The sequence below is a fragment of the Prionailurus viverrinus genome, chromosome D4 (genome assembly GCF_022837055.1).
Source record: "Prionailurus viverrinus isolate Anna chromosome D4, UM_Priviv_1.0, whole genome shotgun sequence".
In the NCBI taxonomy this organism is placed as follows: Eukaryota; Metazoa; Chordata; class Mammalia; order Carnivora; family Felidae; genus Prionailurus; species Prionailurus viverrinus.
In genome coordinates this window covers 92,659,688-92,680,257 of record NC_062573.1, presented here as the reverse complement: position 1 = coordinate 92,680,257, position 20,570 = coordinate 92,659,688, and the positions used below count along the sequence as shown (strand labels likewise).

General features: G+C 59.9%; 1 protein-coding gene across 1 annotated transcript in view; it reads right to left on the bottom strand.

The window, feature by feature from the left end:
* Positions 1 to 10,490, bottom strand: part of OLFM1 (olfactomedin 1) — a 36,712-nt gene extending 26,222 nt beyond the window's left edge. Inside the window, exon 1 of the mRNA XM_047831522.1 lies at positions 10,310 to 10,490. Coding sequence (XP_047687478.1) covers positions 10,310 to 10,405 — 96 coding nt within the window. The 5' untranslated portion in view covers positions 10,406 to 10,490. The remainder of the gene's footprint in view (positions 1 to 10,309) is intronic.
* Positions 10,491 to 20,570: the final 10,080 nt, after the last annotated feature.

The following is a 20,570-nucleotide window of genomic DNA, read 5'->3' as shown; positions in this document are numbered from 1 at the left end:
TCACTCACCACACTCTTTTCTGCCTGGGTGAAAATAAATCTCCCTTCCCGGACGGGGATTGGAAGGATCCGGCCTTCCCGGGGCCATCGGAGACGGACACCACCTTCCCAGGGCGTCTGTCTCTGTTCCATCCCCTTCGGGAGAGGGGACGATGACAGCCAGGATGGTCCTGTGTGAGACCCCACTGAAGGGTTTCCTGATTTGTTTTCCCCAGGGGCACCAGGGAGTGCAGGTGGCCGGTTCCAACTGTTGGGGAAGGGCGCCACCTCCCAGTGTGAGCGGGTACTGCAGGCTCCGCGGCCAGCCCGCCCGTGCAGGTCACACCAGGCCACACGCGCAAGCCGGTGCCAGAGGCAGCATTCACGCGACTACCGGAGCTCAGCTTCCTTCCCCTGCCAGCGCGTGACCAGCAGATTCAGGGCCACGAGCTACGCTGGCCCAGATCACTCGCGCTCAAATCCCACTGCGGGCAGTGGCCGCTTCCTTGGCGGAAAGAATCTCCAGTCGAGCCCAACCCAGTCTACGGAACTCTCGGGCCGTGCATCTAGAAGCGGCAAGGGCTTGGGTACAGCCTGCCGTGCAGCCCGGGACAGGAGCGACGCCAACACGGGAGCCGATTCCTGGACACTCGCCATGGCCGGGCACCGAGCGTGAATGAAAACTCTCTTATTATTAGTGGCGAACACGCCGCTGCCAGAGAGAGGCGTCTCGGACGAGCCGCTCAGCACAGAGAACGCAGACTCAGGGCAGGCGGCCTGGGTTTGAGCCCTGGCTCTGCCACCAGCTGTGAGACCCCGGCCGAGGGGTTGGGCCTGCTGTGCCTCAGTTTGCCCATCTGGGAAACGGGCTCGCTAATGGTAACAGTAACCTCTCTCTCCGGGGTACCGTGAAGACGGAGCGCGTTAGTGCGGGAGCGGGTTTGGCGCCCGGTAACGGTGCCTTTCCCAGTCACCCCCGCTTGGCAGGAGACAGCACGCACTCGGGAGGCCCCCTCCGCTGAGTGACCAGGGCTCAAGTGCATGGCAGGGCTGGGACTCGTGCCCCCGGGGACCCCTGCCGCCCCTCGTGACAGCTGCTGCTGTTGATATGGACGCACAAGTGCTCAGAAGGTATTGCTTGACAGGAAAGTAATCCCCCCCAACCAGAGCCCCATTCGAGGAGGATGAGGGTCCAGATGGGCAGATAGAAAGAATTAAAAAAGGAAACAAAGGAAGTTTGAAGGGCACCACGTCTGTCGGGCTCCTCAACTGAGAAACCCAAGACCAGGTAGTTTGCGACGACGGGGCCGACGCTGCTCCGGGGAACTCGGGAGGCGGGAGGACCCCGGGACCCACGAGCTGCTTTGGCTCCACCCGCCCGGGACCCCCTCAGACCCTCGACCCTCCTCGACCCTCCGCGCACGGGCACTGGGGGCCGGCCTGGGGACGTGAGCCCTGCAGCCATGCCGGGGAGCTGGGAGCGTTTGTGGCGTCCCCTGAGGCGTGGCTGGGAGGCCGTCTTTGTAAACATCGGGCTCTGGGTGACTCCCACGGGGTTTGCCAACTGTGGACGGTGCCTCGGAAGTGCTACAGCTGCCTGGGAGCCGAGCCGACCCTGGAGGTCAGAGAATTTGAGTGGAACTTGGGGCGACAGCTGGCTCGCACCCAGCCTGACGCCTGTCAGTCCCTCCTCACCACCTCTGCATCCCTTTCAGTGTTTATAAAGGCGCAAACAGAGGCACCATTCACATCCCTCCCTCCCAGAGGGCGTGTGTAGACAGAACAGGGGTGTGTGGTGGGTATAGCCCTGCTCCTGACCCACAGTGAGCCTGCACCCCTGCCGCCCTGCCCTGCACCCCTGCCGCCCTGTCCTGCACGATTGAAGCCCTGCCCTGCCCTACACCCCATGCCCTGCCCTACAGCCCTGTTGCCCTGCACCCCTATGCCCTACCCTGCACCCCTTCCACCCTGCCCTGCACCCCTGCCTCCCTGCCCTGCACCCCTGCTGCCATGCCCTGCACCCCTGCTGCTCTGCCCTGCCTGCACCCCACGCCCTGCCCTGCACCCCTTCCACCCTGCCCTGCACCCCTGCCGCCCTGCCCTGCACCCCATGCCCTGCCCTGCACCGCTGCTCTGACAAGCTGGGGGTTGGAGGTAAGTCACTTCTGACTCCTCTAATCCCAAACCAAAGTCCTCTCCAGGGACTGGAATCCATGACTCAGTAGGAGAGACTCTTGCTTTTAATGCATTTGAAAGGGTCATCCGAGAAGCCTTGAGCAAGTGTAATTTGATTTGGGAGGCCACACAGTACTTCCGAAAGCAAACTGTGCATTGTTGAAGAATGAGGCATTTGGATTAAAGGATCCTTGGCGTCGGCCAACCCCAAATGTTCCTGAGGAGGAATTTAAATCCCAATTTCCACACGGCTTCCCTGGAAGCAAGGGCTCACTTACGCTCACCACTCTCAATAGCCACCGTAACACTAACTGAGCAGGTGCTGTGCCCCAGACGCCCTCACGCCAGCTGCATCATGTCCCTTGATCCTCGCGGCCGCCCATGGGCGATGCTCTTGCCGCGTCAGGCTCGGGAAGACGGCAAGACCGTCAAGGTCATGTGGGGAGCCGGCCGTTTCCAGGACCGAGCTCAGAAACGTGGCACACCTCTGCCTGTCAGACGTCACGGGGTCCGTCTGCTCCGGCCGCTATGACAAAACACTGCCGGCTGGCAGCTTATGACGGCAGGCATTTGCCGCTCGTGGTATGGTCCAGCCCTGGGAGGTCCTGCCTCCCGGCTTGTGGCCCGCGAGGAGGCACGACGTCGGAGCATCTCCGTTCTACAGACAGAGCACAGGTCCCCAGAGTAGGGACTCGCTCAGGTCTGGGCCTTGGCAAAGGGACAGCCCCAAAGAGCAGAGTTTGGATGCCCTTTTGCTGTGGAAAAGCATGCGCATTTTCCCAGGGCGCCTGGGTGCCTCAGTTAAGTGGTGGACTCCTGGTTTTGGCTCAGGTCATGATCTCACGGTTCGTGGGATCGAGCCCCCGTGTCGGGCTCTGCACAGCGAGGAGCCTGCTTGGGATTCTCTTTCCCTCTGTCTCTCTCTCTCTGCCCTTCCCCAGCTTCACTTGCTCTAGCTCAAAATAAATAAACATTAAAAAAAAAATTTTTTTTTTAAATGTTTATTTACTCTCAAGAAACAGAGACAGTGCATGAGCAGGGGAGGGGCAGAGAGAGAGGGAGACACAGAATCGGAAGCGGGCTCCAGGCTGGGAGCTGTCGGCATAGAGCCCGACGCGGGGCTTGAACTCACCGACCGTGAGATCACGACCTGAGCCGAAGTCGGACGCTCAACCGACGGAGCCCCCCAGGCGCCCCAATAGATAAAGTCTTTTGAAGAAGCATGCATATTTTTCTGAAGCTATCCGCACATAGCCGGGGTGGAGGAGAGAGGGAGGGCAGACGGAAATGGGAGAGGGTTAGGGGGCCACGTGGGGCTACTCTGCTCCCTCACCCTGTGTGCGCCCTTTCCATCACTCTCCTGCTGGGGAAGAACATTTCTGCAACAGCGAAAGGTCTGGTCTGGAGCCGGGCACCTTGGGACGTTTGTTAGCCCGGCTGCAGAGCAGAGAGCCGACCCATCTTGCTGCGAAGCCTCCTCCTGGGTCCCTTCCTTCCGCCGTCCATGCATGCGGGCTTGAGGTCCTGCGGATCTGGGACTCACGGTGTCTATTCCAACCCCCCGGGAAAGAGCAGCCACTTCCCCATGGGACAGTGCTCTGTGACCCGCAGCTGTCACCAGGGCCGCTTCTTCCCTCAGCCACGACACCCCCTTCTAGCCCCCAGTCCCGATTCTTTGTCCTTCAGAGAGCTGACCTCCCATGGCCCCTCCCCGCGGCCCCCCACACCCTCTGCTCCTCCTCCGGAAAGTTCCATGCTGCTTTCATAAACGTTGCCTCAGACTGACTTGCATCCAGACCGGGAGGCCACGGCCATGTGTCCTCTCAGTTGCCCAGCGGAAATGGGGTCCGCTTCTGGGAGTGGCGCTTTGGAGGCCCTGGACGGGATGGCCTGTAGGCACGTTGCCCTCTGAGCTGAGCACGTGGATTTTGGGGGCCCCCCAGACATTACCGCTTCCTATCGCCCATTAAGGGAAGTGACCATAACCGACTGAGGAGAGCAGTCTGGTTTCTGCTGAATTTAAGTCATTGATCCGGACACGGGTTCACGGATTCCAACATGGCTCAGAAGGCCAGGTCTGCAGGACCAGGGTGCTGCCCGACGCCCCTCCCTCCCAGAGCACACGCTCCGCCCCCAGCCCCGCCTCCAAGAGATTAGGACTCCGCCTCAGAAACCTTCCCAGCCAGCTCTACCAAAGGGAGGTGTCGTGTCTGGAGAAATCGAGTACCTGGATGCCACATCCCCACTCGCTCGAGTCTGACTCTGCCCCTAGGCAGGGAGCGGGAACTTTCCTGCACCTGGCGGGGCCGGCGCTCGGGGACTCACGTCTGAGAGCCGCGGATTGTTTCTGAAAGCCTGCCTCTGTTTCTTCTCCGGGACCTTGTTCGCTGTCAGATTTAGCACCAACACCCTGGGGTGCTGAGTCCACTACTGATAATATTTATAAATATACCTCTGCTTCCTCTCCGACCCTCAGACACCCAAACCATCACTGAGAGCCAGAGGGAGTAACTTCGTGTCCTTCCGGAACCACCCATGAGAGCCATTTTGCACACTGGAGGAGTCTCTGCCGTGAAGTCCAAGCTCCCGGAGGGCATCGCGCCCGCTCCCTAAACCCCTAAACCCGCAGGACCGGAGCGAGACGCTCTCTGTGAGCGCCACGCCCCGCGCATCTGAATGGGGACGGAGCCAGGAGATGCGCCTCGGTGCGGCCACCCACTCTCCTCCTGGCCGCCAGATTGTAGATGTCGTTAAACTGCACACAAGGAGCACACAGGCCAAACCCCTGTGGCCAGGATCAGAGCAAGCGGGTTGGAAAGCTCGCGTCTTCCAACACTGCCCGAGAGCTAAGACGGCAGCTTCACCCCAGTCACTTGGCAGGTGTCCCAGGATGGAACCTGAGCACAGAGGAAGGGGGAGCTGCGTTTGCCAGAAGCCCCCGAGCGGGGCCTGGTCCCTCCTCCCCAGTACTGTCTGAATCACACCCAGAGCCGCACGGAGCTGAGTGTGTGTGTGTGTGTGTGTGTGTGTGTGTGTGTGTCCCTGCCCGCTTCCTGGGCTCAGCCGTCAAGCAGACGTAGAGCTCCCTCCCGGACCCCCATTTTGTCCCTGAGAGCGTGCACTCTCCAACGCCCGGTGGGTGGACACGGGGACTTGTTCGAGGCCACCCGCCCTTCGCGGTGGGAAGGGCTCTGCAAGGTCAGGGTCATGCCAGACGCTCCCGTGCCCTGCTGTCCCCACTTCTAGAAGCCGAGCTGGCAGGTGGGAGCAGGCAGCGCACGGGGCCCCGCCGCGGGAGACGCGGGAGACGACGGGCTGCCCAGGGGCGCTCCGCGAAGCTCGGGGGGTCTGGCGCCTCGGCCCCAGGCGCCTCCCTGCTGGCTGCTCAGTGGCACCGAGCCTCCCCTCCGTGGTTCATGTGTTCACTCCGTCTTAACAGAAACACGAGAAACAGAGCTCGGGTGTCTCAGGCGTCAGATGGACCTGGGAGCACACGAAGGGGTCTGTCACTTACACGCTGGGCCGCCAGACGGGCCGCGTCATCTCCCCCAGCCTCGGTTCCCTAATTCTGAGGGCGGGGATACGGCACGGTCTGCTGGCCTCACCGCCTCCTGCTCCAGGCGACGCTCCTGGTGGGCAGCGTGGCGCAGGAACCCCCCTTGCTGGTGTCAGCCCCTGTTCCTCATGTGTGTGTGGGGGGTCGCCTGAGAGGTGAAGGGATGGGTGTTTTCGGGTCCCACCTGCTGCCCCCTCCCTCAGCCCCAGTGGGAGCCGCACTGGCCAGCGGAAGTGGCCCTGCCGTGGCAAGGACCCTCAGGCTGCCGGTTTCGGGGTACGCAGGGCGTCCTCGGTGCTTTTTTCCACCGCTGAAAATCGGTTCCTGTCCCTGTCAGCCCGGCTCACGGTTGCCATATGCGTCTAATTCAGTTTAGCTTGTAATTAGTTTTGTATTACTTTACACGGTGATGTTAATACTGATTACAGGGCCTGATAACTTTAGTAATACATACAACCCAAGGCAGAAAATTACCTTTCTTTTTATCGGGGAAGGCTGAAGTCAGCGCGGGGAGGAGCACATTGCTTTCGGACTTGAAGCAGCCGTCAGCGAGGATGATCTACGGCTTGATGCCCCCCCGCCCCGGGTGTCATGGCGCCCTCCTGCCCGGAAGGCGGCCACTTGGGAATCCGGAGGGCTCCTCTCCGGTGGCCTACCAACCCGCCGGCAGCCTTACATGCCGTGTGTCGTGAACTGACCGGTTTGGGAGGAGACCCCGGTGCTCCTGAACCCCCACCCCGCCTCCGCTCGCACTCCAGCGTCCAGGGCACCCGTGGGGGAGTCCAGGTGAGTGGGGTCATCGGCCCAAGGTTAGTCTAGAGCAGGCCACACAATGGGGCTGTTGCAGTCTAGTTACATCGGCTCAGGGAGCGGGCTGCGTTTTCTACAGTGGGACCGGCGGGATCTCAGGAGGAGAGAACGGATTTGAAGTGATGGGTCCCGGTGGGATTCTGGGGGCTAACCCCCACACCAGCTGCTCTGTGACACCCGCCTCCGTCCACAGCACCCCCACCCCTCCCCAAAGGGGGCCGGGGTTTGCTCTCATCTGGGCTCCGGCTCCCGGCCCGGCCGTGCCAGCCACAGCGGCGGCAGGCCACAAGGGCACTCTGCTCACTGTTCACGGCCGGAAGGCCGTCACGGGTGTGCGCGTGGGGGGCTCGCGTCCTTAAGAAAGGCCAAGCCCGGCCCGGGGCTCGCGGTGACAACAGAAGCTCTGCGTCCCTGTTGCAACAAATCCTATTCCTCCGCACACCCTCCCTCCTGCCTCGGCCGGCCTCCGTGTAGCCCCTCCGCCCCCCTCCCCGCCTGCTCACGGCCGGACGCTCGAGCGGCCTCAGGACCGAGGCCGCCACCTTCCCCGACGCTCAGCCCCGCTCCGACCCCAGAGCCCTGGGCCCACACGGTCTCCTGCCCCTTGCACAGCCTCGGGTCCCACAAAGCCTGTCGGCCCAGACGCCAGACCACAGGGCTCGGACGCGTCCACACCCCGAGCCCGGGTCTGACTGCGCTAAACCTGACCAGCTGGCGTCCGAGAACAGCACGAGCCGGGGAGGGCGAGTCAGCGGCCGAGCAGGACAGGGTCTGTGTGAGGCCCCCTCTTCCAGAGTCATCCGGTTACGAAAAGGCGGACGTGCGGGCTGAGAGGTTAAGAGCTTCCCTCAAGGTCACCTCGATGGCGCCTGGTGGGGTCGGGGGACAAGCGCGGGCAGCTGGGGTCAAGGTCGTTGCTGCAGAGCCCCCGGCCATTTCACAGCTTCGTATGCAGGCAGCACGCTTCTATCGGTGGACCAGGTAGGCCTGAGCCCAGGAGGCCCCACAGCCTGACTCCCCCAAGAGGGAGGGGGCGGCTCCCCGGTGCCCCGCTGGGACACTCCCAAAATCCTTCCCAGGAAGCACGAAGCACCAGCCTTTCTTTGGAAATCACGGAATAAGGCCAAGAAAGGCCTGTCTGTCTGAGGACAAGCTTCACCTGGACCCACCGGCCTGGCACGTAGTAGGCCGTCCGTCACTGGTCGGCATTCGGTGGCGCGGCTCATCATCCGCGAGCTGTCGGGAAAACAGGTGGCTCGGCCACGCGCTCCTCTCCCCCGCCCGGCCGCGAGCACCCTTCAAGCAGCGTCCGCGAAGCGCGGGTACCAGCCCCACGTTCCTGACTCGCTCCCGCTTCCACGCGGGCTAACCCGCGAACGCAGCGGCCCTGGGGCCCTGCGGGCACGTCCCTGGAAAGGCCTCGAAGGGGGGTGTGTGTGGCCATGGGGGCCACTTACTGAAAGTGGGAGAGAAACGGAGGGGGGTGTCGGGGGGAGACAGACACCCCGCGGCTCAGCCGCCGGTGCTTGGCCCGCCCTCTGTTTGCTTATCTCAGCCACTGACGAGCGCACTTGGCTTTGCTCATGACACCTGGCTGCCTGGGGCTGGATTACTTTGGGATCAAGAGAGCAAGACTTCGGAGCGTGGTTGTGCCAGTAGTTCTCAGACTGACCGCAGCCCAGCCCTGGCCCACACCTGCTCCCCACTCCACTCCCCGCCTCACAGGTTACTGGTGGCCACTCTCTGACCCTTCACAGGCTGGGAACAACCGGGAGCGAGCTTACCTGGTTGAGCCTTTGTTCTAAGATCCCACGGGGATACGGGACGATCGGCCTCCCACAGGGGACTCTCTAACCTCCCAGGGAGGGAGGGGCCGGGCCTCCTGGCTGCACCAAGGGACACAGTCCCCTGAGACATCCCACAGCTCGGCCTCAGGCCTCAGAAAACATCAGCCCCCCCACTGGCTGGCCCAGGGGAGGGCGCGGTCGTGGGGCGCTGACCTGGGTCCTGAAGGGGACCCGGAAGCAGGAGGAGGAGGAGGCACGTGTGCATGCACAGGGCTTGGCTGACACCCCCCGGGGGCCGGAACCGGCAGCGTGGCCGGGCAGACGCCTTCGCCACCGAGACAGAGCTTCCAGCTGAAGTCGGACCGAAAGTTTCTTCCAAGAACAGGGGATCTTTACACAGACGTGAGGAGGAGACCTCTCGAGGAAAAAGCCTGCGTGGTCTGGGAATGGAGACTCGGGGTGCCTGGAAGTGAGGAGGCCGTTAAGGCTCGGAGGGCGCTGGGGGCAGCCACATCCAGGGCCACGGACAACCAGCATTCTCTCTCCCAAAACGTCTAAGTAAGGCGCATTCTACTCACTACCTGCCTGGCTCCTTGCTGCCCACGTGTGCTCCCGTCTGTGGAGTGTGAATGTGTGAGTGTGCACGTGCGTGCGCGTGTGCAACTGTCCATCCACGCTATACCAGCCCGGCCTCGGCCAGGCTCTCCCCACCGCCCAGGAAACTTCTCTCCCGGAGACCACGCGGCACCTCTCTAGGGGACCCGACCGCCCGATGGCACCGGGGCAGGGGTCTCTGAGGGCGGCTGGGACAGGACCCTCGCGACGCCGGGGTGGTGGCTGCGTCTCCCGGGCAGAGCCAGGGAGCCGGCAAGGGCCTCAAGGCAGAACAAGGGAACACTGTTCCAGAGCCTTCTCTTCCGTGATCCTCCTCTTGCCCTCTCTTCTCTCTTTGTTTCCTCTTTTCTCCTGAGATGGAGGGAGGTGGAGGGAGGGAGGGAGGGAGGGTCAGGGGCCGCTGGGGGCTTGCGGCAAGGTGCTGGCGGCCCCGTCCGCCCCCTGGACCCGCAGCTCCAAAGGGCCAGTGTCTCCAGCTCCTAGCGTGGCACGGCGGCACCATCGAAAGGGCATTTTAATGTCACCCCCGAGCAGCCTGGCTCCTGAAGCTGGCAGCGTCTTCCCAGCACCCCGCTGCCAAGGAGACACCCCCATTCCAGCGCTCCCAGACAGCCCTCTCCTCCTCCCAGACCTGCCATCTCCGAAACGGATTTTTAAGATGGAGAATACCAGCTAGAGACGGGCATTCTATTGATACGTTGCTCGGGGGCGGGGGGGGGGGGGGGGGGGTGGGGGGGTGGGTGGGGGTGGGCAAGCGAGCCCGCTTCAAACGCCCAGCGGTCCCCACACGCGCACACGGCCCTCGCTTGGCACTCACGCTTCACGCCGCGCATGTGGCCACAACCCCCCAAGCCTCCACACTGAGTGCACAATGCGCCCAGCCCTGCTCCCGCCGCCTGTCCTTCCCGGTCTGGCTTCGGAGACACAATTGCCACCCCCTGCTCGGGGGAGCCCCAAGGGCAGCATTACACCCAAAGGCAGAGACACAGGAGGCTCCAGAGTAGGGGGCTGGGGGGGGGGGTGGGACTCAGAGCTTCGGCTGGAAATGCCAGGAGCTCGGACACCCTGCTCTGTCTCCCCCGACCCGGGTGCCACCATGCCGCCCTCTGAACTTCTGGGGGCGGTGGGAGGCTGGGGGTCCTAGGAGAGAGGGGCACCCCCTCCTCCCGCGGCGCTGGGCCGGCGCTGGGGGTTCCGGGGGTGGGGGCGCACGGTGGCGGTCTCCGTCGGCCTGCACCCCTCCCTCCCAGCCGGGTGCGCGGCGCTCCGGCCCCCTCCCCACCCGGGGCGCGGAGCTGCGAGCCGCTCCCCGACTTGGCCGGCCCCGCGCTGGGCGGACGCCGCGCTCCCTCGCTCGCAAGGAGGAAAATGGCGTTGGACGCACGTACTTGAGTGAGTTCGGTGCCCATCAGGACGAGGAAGAGGAGGCTGAGGAGCTTCCGGGCCGGTTGCATGTCTGGCTGCCACCGCCGCCGTCCTGGCATATGCAGGAGCCCCGGTGCTGGCGCCGGCGCTGCGTGGACGCGGACGCGGACGCGCTCCCGGCTCTGCTGGCCCCGCGCCTTCAGCACCCGGAGCCTCCGCTCTGCATGGCGAGCGCGTCCTGCGCGCTGTCCCCGCTGTCCCCGGGCGGGCGGGGCGCGGCCCTCCGCGGCCCCTCCTCCCGCGCTCCCCCCCCCACCCCCCCTCCCCGCACGGGCGCGCCTGGGCGGGGGGTGCCAAAAGTTTGCGAGGAAGGCGGCCGGGTGGCGCAGAGGGACCCGCGCGCCACGCTCGCGCGCGGGAGTGGGGAGGGCGGCGGCGGCGGGGAAGCAGGCTGGGACAGGATGTGACATCAAAAAGGCGGGGGAAATTTAACTGGGACCGAAGAGTCCATCCTGGCTGGCGGCAGCTGCGGGAGGCCCCGGACCCCCTGGGGTTGGGATGGGAAAGGCAGAGTGGGGGTGGGGGGCCTGGCCTGGCCGCTGGGGGAGGATCTGCAGGCGGGCTTCACATCTCCCGGAGGGACAGAGATGGCAGCTGATGGCAGAGATGGGTGTCCTCAAAGGGATGGAACATGCCCTTGGGGGTCACCTTTTAATGAGACCCAGCAAGGCTCAGACCCAGGAAGGATGTCCCCGGGGGTGGGAGTGCGGGTTGGGGACAGAGCCTGCAAGCAGGGCGACCGGGGCTCAGGCCTGTCGGCCGGGGGTGATCAGTGTGGGGGTGCAAGGGGAACGGAACCTGTGCTGGGGCCCCTGTCCCATTGGGTGTGGGGGTGAGGACGCGTCCTTGTGTTCACGGTTGTGGGCGGGGCGGGGGAGTGGGGGCCACATTTTCCATTTAAACGCTCCCTTCTGGGGAGGAGAGTCCCCAGGCACCTGTTTTCTGGGAAGTGAAGGTGGCCACAGGAGTTTAGAGGCGTCTGTCTGGTCTCTGTCCCGTTGCTTAGTGGTCAGCCTTTTGGAAATAAACTCTGTGAAGGAGGCTCCAGGCCTGAGAATCCCAGAATACAGAGCGGCTGGGGGTGGTCCCGTCCGATCTTGCCACATCACAGAGGGGGACAGTGGTGGGGGGCAACTGATGTGTCACCCAGCAAGGTCCAGAGCAGGGGTGAGCAGGGACGAGCGGGGACTCCCCGTGCAGCCCCCTGACGGAGGAGGCACCCTGTGGGCACCGGCTCAGGAGCTGGGCTCCTGCACCTTGGGAAGAGAAGGTGGGGGAGGGGCTGTGCCCCCTGGGCCCTGGTGAGAGCTCCTGGGGTAGGTCTTCCGGCAGGGTGGGCCCGAGGACCCAGAGGAGGTGGCCCTGGGAGAAGATGCAAGGCGAGGTGAGGCCCTGGGGGTTCTTTGTTCTCTCCGCCCCTCTTGGGCTCTCATTGGCCTGAGAGTGAAAGCGAGCTGTTTGTGAGCCCCTGGCCCCTCCGCTCCCTGGAAGGCTGAGAGAGGCTGCGGGGGGGGGGGGGGGGGGGGTGGAGAGAAGGCTGCTCGGGGAGCTGGAGGGGCCGGTGTCTTGTCCTGGCCCTTCCAGGGGGTGGCTCTCCGAGCCTCAGTTTCCACTCCTATAGAATGGGAATGAAAGATGCTTGTACCAGGGCCTCCTAAGCGCAGTCAGTTAAGCGTCCGAATTCGGCTCGGGTCATGACCTCACGGTTCGTGGGCTCGAGCCCCGCGTCGGGCTCTGTGCTGACAGCTCGGAGCCTGGAGCCTGCTTCGGATTCTGTGTCTCCCTCTCTGTCTGCCTCTTGCCTGCTCATGCGCTTTCTCTCTCTCTCTCTCTCCCTCTCAAAAGTTAATAAACTTAAAAAAAAAAACCTTTTGTAAACTTGGAAGGACTAGGGGAGGCTCTGAGAGTTCACCCAGCACCCTCCGTGCCCTGGGCGTACTGCCTGAGCGTCCCCTTCAACCTCCGTGTCAATGCCCTGGGGCTGCTGCCGGTGTCCTCGTGTGCAGAAGAGGTCAGGGGCTCAGGCCACGGTCGCGGGTCAGGGATGTGAGCTCCAGTCCTGGGGCTTTTCTTCCTGTGGAACAGAGAGGCTAGGCTGTGTCAATTTCCTCAAGTAGACTGAGACCTAAGGTCTGACTTGAGCAGGAATTGTTTTTATTTTCAAAACTACACAACTCTAAGGGCCCAGCAAGTCCACCGTGGGGTGTGCTCAAAGGGATGGAAAGCTGAGTCTGGAACAGATATGTCTACACCCAAGCTCACCACGCCATTATGCACAATGGCCAAGAAATGGAAACAACTCAGCGACAGAGGGTGGATCAACAAGGTAGTATATTGGGTGCCGGCATATTAATCGGCTTTTCAGAGGGAGGGGGGAGCGCCTGGGTGGCTCAGTTGGTCCAGTGTCCAGTGTCCAACTCGGGTCATGATCCCGGGTCATGGGACCGACCCTGTGTCTGGCTCCGTGCTGAGCATGAAGTCTCCTTTAGCTTCTCTCTCTCTCTCTCTCTCTGCCTCTCAAACAAAAATTTAAAAAAAATTTTTTTTTCAACGTTTACTTATTTTTGGGACAGAGAGAGACAGAGCATGAACGGGGGAGAGGCAGAGAGAGAGGGGGAGACACAGAATCGGAAACAGGCTCTAGGCTCCGAGCCATCAGCCCAGAGCCCGACGCGGGGCTCGAACTCACGCGAGATCACTCGAGATCTCGCGAGATCGTGAACTCCCGGACCGCGAGATCGTGACCTGGCTGAAGTCGGACGCTTCACCGACTGCGCCACCCAGGCGCCCCTCAAACAAAAATTTTTAAAAGGGAGGGGATTCTGACCCGGGCTTGCGGGTGAGCCCAGAGGACACGGTGCCAAGAGAGGTAAGCCAGACCCCGAAGGACGACCCTGTGGGATCCACTCCCACGAGGCCCAAGAGGAATCAGGCCGTAGAGACAGAAGGCAGAGCAGAGGCCGCCCGGGCCCGGGGGCCAGACGGCGGGGAGTAATGACTTATGGGGACAGAATTTCTGTGTGGGGTGATGAACAAGTTCCAGAACTGGAAGAAGGTAACGGCTGTGCGACATCATGTATGGGATTAGCGCCACCGAGTTGGACACGCGAAGATGGTGAAGGGGTCGACACCCGCACCGCTTTGAAAGTAACGATGCAATCTACCAAAAACCCGTCGAATCACACGCTTCCCTGGGTGAATTGTGCACGACGTGCAGTACATCTTGGTAAAGCAGGTTTTTTAAGATGACACGCTGATCAGAACAACAACAGAAGCCGGTGCCCGGAACCGCCAGTGTCGTCCCCGGGGGCGGCCGTCCGCCTGTGCGGCTGTGCCAACGCCAAGCGCCGACCCGCCAGCGGGGTGCGGGCCACGGTGAGGGAAACGCCCGGGACCGTGCCGGGCACACGCGCACACGCTCAGCGGCTGGACGCAAGCAGGAGGGATAAGCAGGCACCGATGCGTAAGGATGAGATCATCCCCCACATGCTCTGCAGCCTGGAGGTATCAGATCGGACCTGAACTTGACAGAAGGCTGAGACCAGAGTGGAACAGAAGAAACTGGGAACCGGGAGCTCGCTCATCACCGTCCGAGTACACGTGTCCCGGAAGGACCTGCTAATCGGGAGAGAGAGAGAGAGAGGGAGAGAGAGAGAGAGAGAAACCCCTGTTAGCTGTTGGGTTGGACGTGTTTCTATTCCACGTTGCCATTGTGACCCCATCGGACACATCCTGGTTTTATAATATTTCTGTTGACTCTTGCATCAAAGTCCCCTTGTGACCTGGTCCTAGCTCTGGTTTTTGTTTTTAATATTTATTTATTTTATTGGGGTGGGGGGGGGGGGAGAGATCGCATGTGCCTGGGAGAGGGACAGAGAGAGAGGGAGAGAGAATCCCAAGCAGGCTCTGTGCTCTCAGTGCAGAGCCAGACCCGGAGCTCGAACCCACGAACCTGAGCTGAAATGAAGAGTCGACATGTAACCGACCGAGCCGCCCAGGCGCCCCCTGGGCTTCTCCCTTTGACTCTCCCCTTTGGGGCTGAAGTCAGGTGCAGGGTGGCCACGGCCAGCGGCGCTGTCACACGTCTCTATGCCGACTAGCGTAGATTCTAGTCTTCCTTCCAACCCACTTGGGAATCGCGGGGAGCCTCAGAGCCTCGGCTCCAGGTGGAGGTGGGGGCGGAGCCTGGCGCCCAGGGCCCTGCCCCTTCACACCAGCCGGGAGCCCAGGGGCTGCGGTGCCGTGGGGGCGCCACTCTGCTCCTTGGCGGGTGCGGTGGGATCCGGGTACCTCCCCCTCCGCTGCTGTCCTCCCCACGGAACTGGCGCCACCAGCGAGAGCCCGCCGAGCTCCTGCCGAGACCCCCTCGGGAAGGCGAATCGATACACTTCGCGCTCCTTTAAGACAAGCCTCCTTCTGCTCATTAGAGTGTGACAGAGTGGTTGCCAAGGCAACGGCACTAACTCTCCCCTCTCCTCTCTGCGAATTTCCTAGCAAATGGGGCTGCACCCACGCAAGGTGTCGGCCGCCTGTGCTCAGAGCGGGCAGGCCGCCCGGCTTCGCCTTCATCCGGGCACGGAGCTGAGGGCCCACCGTTCCTTCCCAGCCCCTCCGGGCCCTCGGTGGCTTTGCTTCATCTGACTCCGGGGAGTGACAGGTGTTGACCGAGAGCCCGCTATGTGACAGGCGGGCCAGACCCACGGCCTCCCGGGGGTGTGGTCACCGGGCCCTGAGCCACGGTGACGGGTTCTCACCCACCGCCCAGGGCCGGCTTCCCTCGCCCATTGCTGGCCTTTGGGGAGAGAAGGGGGCTGGCCCTTCAGGACCACCCGGCCTCCCTCCTGGACTGGGTGTCCTGTCACCGGGAAGACGCCGGTCACGGCAGCACAGACCACACTGCCACCACCATCCCTGGCCCTGCTGGGTGTCTGGCCTGTGCTAAGGGCTTCAGTGTGCCTGCCACGGAGTCCCCGGGGCCTCGTGGGGGTGTGATGCTCCTGCCCTTGTCACTGTCTCTCAGCAGAGCCCCTCCCCCAGTCCAGCCGGGGTTCCGGGGACCACCCTGGGGCCGCTCTCTGTCTCCGGGAAGGGCAAACGAGCGGCCTTCCACCGGGGAGCTCCTGTCCCACCCGTGCTGGACCGAATCGTGCACAGCACAGCCTCGCCACGGGAGCGTGCTTGGAGAGCGAGGGAGAGGTGCGGCCGGGGTCCGCGAGGCCTGTGGCCACCGAGGCAGAGGCCTCTGGCCCTTTTTCCATCCCGCTGCTGCAGCTCAGAGACGGTTTGCTTCAGATCCGTGTGGAGTCACTTTGCCTTTCTGTTGTCCCTTTCGCGATGACTAGGACCTCCGGTAAATGCGGAGCAGACGAGGGGACAGCCGCATCCTTGCCCCGTGCCCGGCCTTACGGAGACGGCATTCGCCACAGTGAGGATGCTGACGCCGTTTAGGGTCAACCGAGAGAACAGGAAGCTCTGGGATAAGAACAGGAGCGCTGCTTTGGGGTCGCGGAATTGGGTCTGGGGAGCCGCCACCTGGTGTCCCCCCCGGCGGCAGAAGCCAGGGGTCCCTGTCGGTGAACTGCCGACGTTGGTAGGAAAGGCACACAGGCGGTCTCCCAAAGTGACGCCTGGAGACAGAATGCCCTTCCACGGCCCGCTGGCCTCTCAGTGTGCCGCGTCACCGCCTGGGAAACTATCTTTGGCGGGATGTCCCGTTTTTCATCAAGAGCACAGAGGAGCACATAGACTGCAGTCTCCTGTTCGGTAGTTCAGTCCCCGTCCCCCGAACACGATGAAGATCTGGTCCCAACATAGAGCCTCACGCGCACGGAGGTTTTCTGCAGGTTCACAGAGCCTCCCTCTCGGTTCTCTTTATCCTTCGTTGGCCGAGGGTTTTATTACGATTGGAAATTTAATTCTGTCCAGGAATTTTTTTCTGTGTCCACTGAAAGGACCATCTGGTTTTCCTCCTTTATACCGTTAATACGGGTCAACTGCATGAACTGATTTTCAAATGTTAAACCGTCCTTGCTTTCCGAAAGAAGCCCTCTTTGGTCGTAACGCATCGCCCCTTCTCCGTGTTGCTGGCTTTTCTGAGCTGTTCTTATGCATCCGTGTCCCTGAGGAGTGTTGGTTTTCAGTGGCTGTTTGTTTTGTTTTGCCGGCCTCGTACAAGTTGGGAAGGACCCTCTTCTCTGTTACCGACAGGGTTTGCGAAATCTGACGTCACTTCTTCGACAGTTTGATAGAATTCACCAGTGAGACCTTCAGGGCCTTGAATTTTCCTGGTGGGAAGGTTTGTTCGTTTTTAATTTAAAAGCTCATTAAAAAAAAAAAAGCTGTAGAGATACACAGACTTTCTCTTTCCTCTAGTGCGAATTTCGGCAACTGGTATGTTCCAAGGGATTTGTCCCGTGAACCAGAGTTGTCAAAGCATCAGCGTAAAGTTATGAGTGAAACTCTCATCAAATTTTTAATGTTGCTGAATGTATTGGCATGAAGATATTTGTAACACTTTCTTGTGTTCTTAAGATCTGAAATAGCAATTAAAAAAATTTTTTTTAATTTATTTATTTTGGAGACAGAGCATGAATGGGGGAGGGGCAGAGAGAGAGGGAGACACGGAACTCGAAGCAAGCTCCAGGATCTGAGCTTTCCGCACAGAGCCCGACGTGGGGCTCGAACTCACGGACTATGAGATCATGACCTGAGCCGAAGTCGGACGCTCAACCGACTGAGCCACCCAGGCGCCCCTGAAATAGCAATTTTTTGACTGCTGATATTGATCGTTTGTGTTTTTCTTGTTTTTTTTTTTTTCCCCCCCTCGGTCAGTCTGCCTCCGGTTTGGTCAACTGTGTGATCTTTTCAAAGAATCAGCATCTGGCTCTGTCTGCATTTTCTGGTTTTTGTCGCTTCTCTGTTTCTCTGCTATCTTTTCTTATCTTTATTCTTTTCTCCAATCCACCTGGTTTGAGTTGATTTCTTTTTTTAATCTTGAGTTAGAAACTCTGGTGTTTGATTCTGGAACTTTATTCATTTCTGACAGAAGCCACTTAAAGCTATGGATTTCCCCCTACACCCGGCTTTAACTGCACCCCATAAGCTGTCACCTGTTGTGTTTCCGTTATCCCCTCGGGGTGAAGTAGTCTCTAATTTCCATGGTGATGTCCTCCCTGAGCACGCGTTACTTAGATGTTGTTGGCATCCATACGTTTGGGAGTTTCCTAGGTCTCTCACTGCTGATTTCTGGTTTAATTGCTCTGTGGCCAGAGAGCACACTCTGTCTGACTTCGATTCTTTCACACTTAAGTGTATTTGCTCCGTGGCTCAGAATGTGGTCCGTCTGGTGAGCAGACCATCTGCACTTGGGAAGAACGTGCATCTTTTAGTTGTTGGGTTTACTGTTCGATATCAATTTTGTCAAGGTGATGGATGATGTTTTTCAGGTCCTCTGTGTTTCTATTGACTTCTCTCTCCAGCCCTTTTGCTGTTACAACTAGGGACTTGCTTTATGTTTCATGTACCCCGAGGCTCTGTTTGTGCCTGTTTCCTTGTCCTGGCGAATGGACCCTCTTATCTTCATGAAATGTATGTCTTTATCTTTGGCAACGTTCTGTGTCTTGGAAGTTATTGTATTTGATGTGAGCAAATCCACCTTACCTTCTTTTTTTAAAAATGTTTTTAATGTTTATTTTTGAGAGAGAGACAGAGACAGAGCATGAGCAGGGGAGGGGCAGAGAGAGAGAGAGAGGGGGAGACACAGAATCGGATGCAGGCTCCAGGCTCTGAGCCGTCGGCACAGAGCCCGACGCGGGGCTCGAACTCACCAGTGGTGAGATCGTGACCTGAGCTGAAGTCGGACGCTCAACCGACTGAGCCACCCAGGTGCCCCCAAGCCACCTTAACTTCTTATCCTTACTGTCTGCATGGTGTATGCGTTCCATCCATTCACTTTCAACCTGTTTTGCCTTCATACTTAAGGTGCTTCTGTTGCAGACAGTATGAAGTCGGGTCTTGTTTTGCATTTTATCCATTTGATGACCTCTGCCTTTTTAATTGGATTACTTATTCTATCAAGGCTTAGGTGTGTTGTTTTGTATTTATTTTTTCCTCTTTTTGTCTGCTACTGCTCTTATACTTTCTTACCTCCTTTCGGATTACGTGACTATTTTTACAAATAATTCCGCCACGATCTGTGTCTTGACCTTTACGTTACACATCCTTGTGTCGTTATTTTGGGGGTTATTCTCGGGATACAGCACCCGCTCCCCAATTTTTCAGTCCACCTGGTTAATGCTGTGTCCCTTCCGCCCAGAAGGGTGTTCACACCCTGATCCTTCATGGGATCGTCATCAAATGTGTTACTTCGCACGCGTGCTAAACCCCCGAGACAACGTCTACTTTTTGCTGTAGGCAGTCTTAGTTTTCGGTGTTTCCAAGAAATTAGAGGGGAAATGCTCATTTTCTATTTACCCATGTACTTTTCACTTCCGATGCTCTTTGTTCATTCTTGAAGACCCACATGTCCACGTGGTATCATTTTCCTCGCCCTGAGGGAGCCCCTTCACATTTCTTGCGCCATAGGGTCCTAGAGGAGGATTCTCTCGGTTCTCCCTCAGCGGGAACATGTTTATTCGTTGTTGAGGAGACTGCTTTCGTTGGACGTAAAATTCTTGGCCAAGAAGGTTTTCCCTCAGAACTTGCAGATTGCTAAGAGGCTATTCATTCTCACGGTGGTTTTCTCTCTCTTCGTCACGTTGGGCGATTTCTATCATTCAGTCTGTATTCTACTTCACTGCGTCTCTCCTCCGTCATCTCCAATCTGCTAATTAAGCCCCGCAGGTAAATTTTTTCATTCATGATACTTTATTTTTCACTGCTAGAGTTTCCAGGTGGATGCTTTTGACATTTTCTGCTTGATTTTCTGTCTCTCCATTGACGGTGAGGCTGTGTTCTCTTCCTTCGTGGAGCATAGTAGCGTTGGGTTTATCTCAGGTTCTTCTCCCTTGCAAGGGTGTCACTCTCCTCACGACTCTGTTGTGCAACACTTCTGGAAACTACTGCTTTCTTACGGGACTCTGGATTCTGTGACATCGCTCCAGCTTACCTGGATGGACACAGGCAGCACCGTCGGCCACACCTGCGAATGGCAGGGGTGCAAATCTCGGCTCCGTCAGCTTCCCCTCTGCCCGGTGCATGTGGCTTCGGGGGCCCACCCAGGGCGCCAGCGTTCACGGAAGCTTTGGGGGAGAAGATTGGCTTGTTAGGTAGTCTACACCGGAAATGGAACCCTGGAAGCCACTTTTTACTTGTCGACGTGCTTACCAGCCAGAGGGGCAGGGAGGAGAGTTCATCGTGTGCTTAGATGTAGCTCATCCCGGGCCTTTATGTGGAACCGGCCCACCTTCGCCCCTCCCCTCTCCCCTCTCCTCTGGCATTTTGTTGCTGGCCCGCATGAGTGACCAGGTGGCACTTGGAATATTCTGCCTGGAGACTCCTGGAGGCCGTTGAGCGTATTTCTGATTTTCCACCGAGCCACGGGCACCGCACTGGTACCAGACTTCTGCCCGGGCGTCACAAAGACCGCGTGGCATCCGCTGACCTCCCACGCCCTGGCCACCGGCACTCTATGGCCCACCAGGTTCTCACGAGCTTCCCGCCCCCACCGCCCCCTCTTGCCACCTGGTGCCAAAGCCGACCTCCTATGTGTCAGGTCTGAGTTTTGGCCGCCCCGTCTGTGAGCCACACTGTGCCCCACACTTACCGCGCGTGACATCACCCCAACCCGGGACTTACACGGCATCGTTGTCTACCATTTTAGCACAGGAGATGGGATGCAGGAGGTGATGACATCCAGCAGAGCATCTGCCACCGAGATCCTCTGACGAGTGAGGGAATGTTAACAATTATTGATGAATGAGGAGCTCTTCCGTCTGCTGCTTTAAAGAGCTCGGGGTGGACTGTGCAAAAACACTCATTTGTCCGAACAAATCTCCTATTTGCAGGGTCCGCCAGGCGCCCCTCAAGGCTCCTGGTCTCCAACGGCCAGTAGCAACCCGTTCTTACATGACACAGGGCTTGCGTCGCGATCCTCGCGGGCCAGGACCCTCGAGAGGGTTTCACGGGTGTTCCCTCATCTGGTCCTGTGCCTTCTGAGGACCACATGCTCGTCCCGCGGGTGACGTCTGCACATCGTGCAGCAGGCGATGGGCGACCACACGTCAC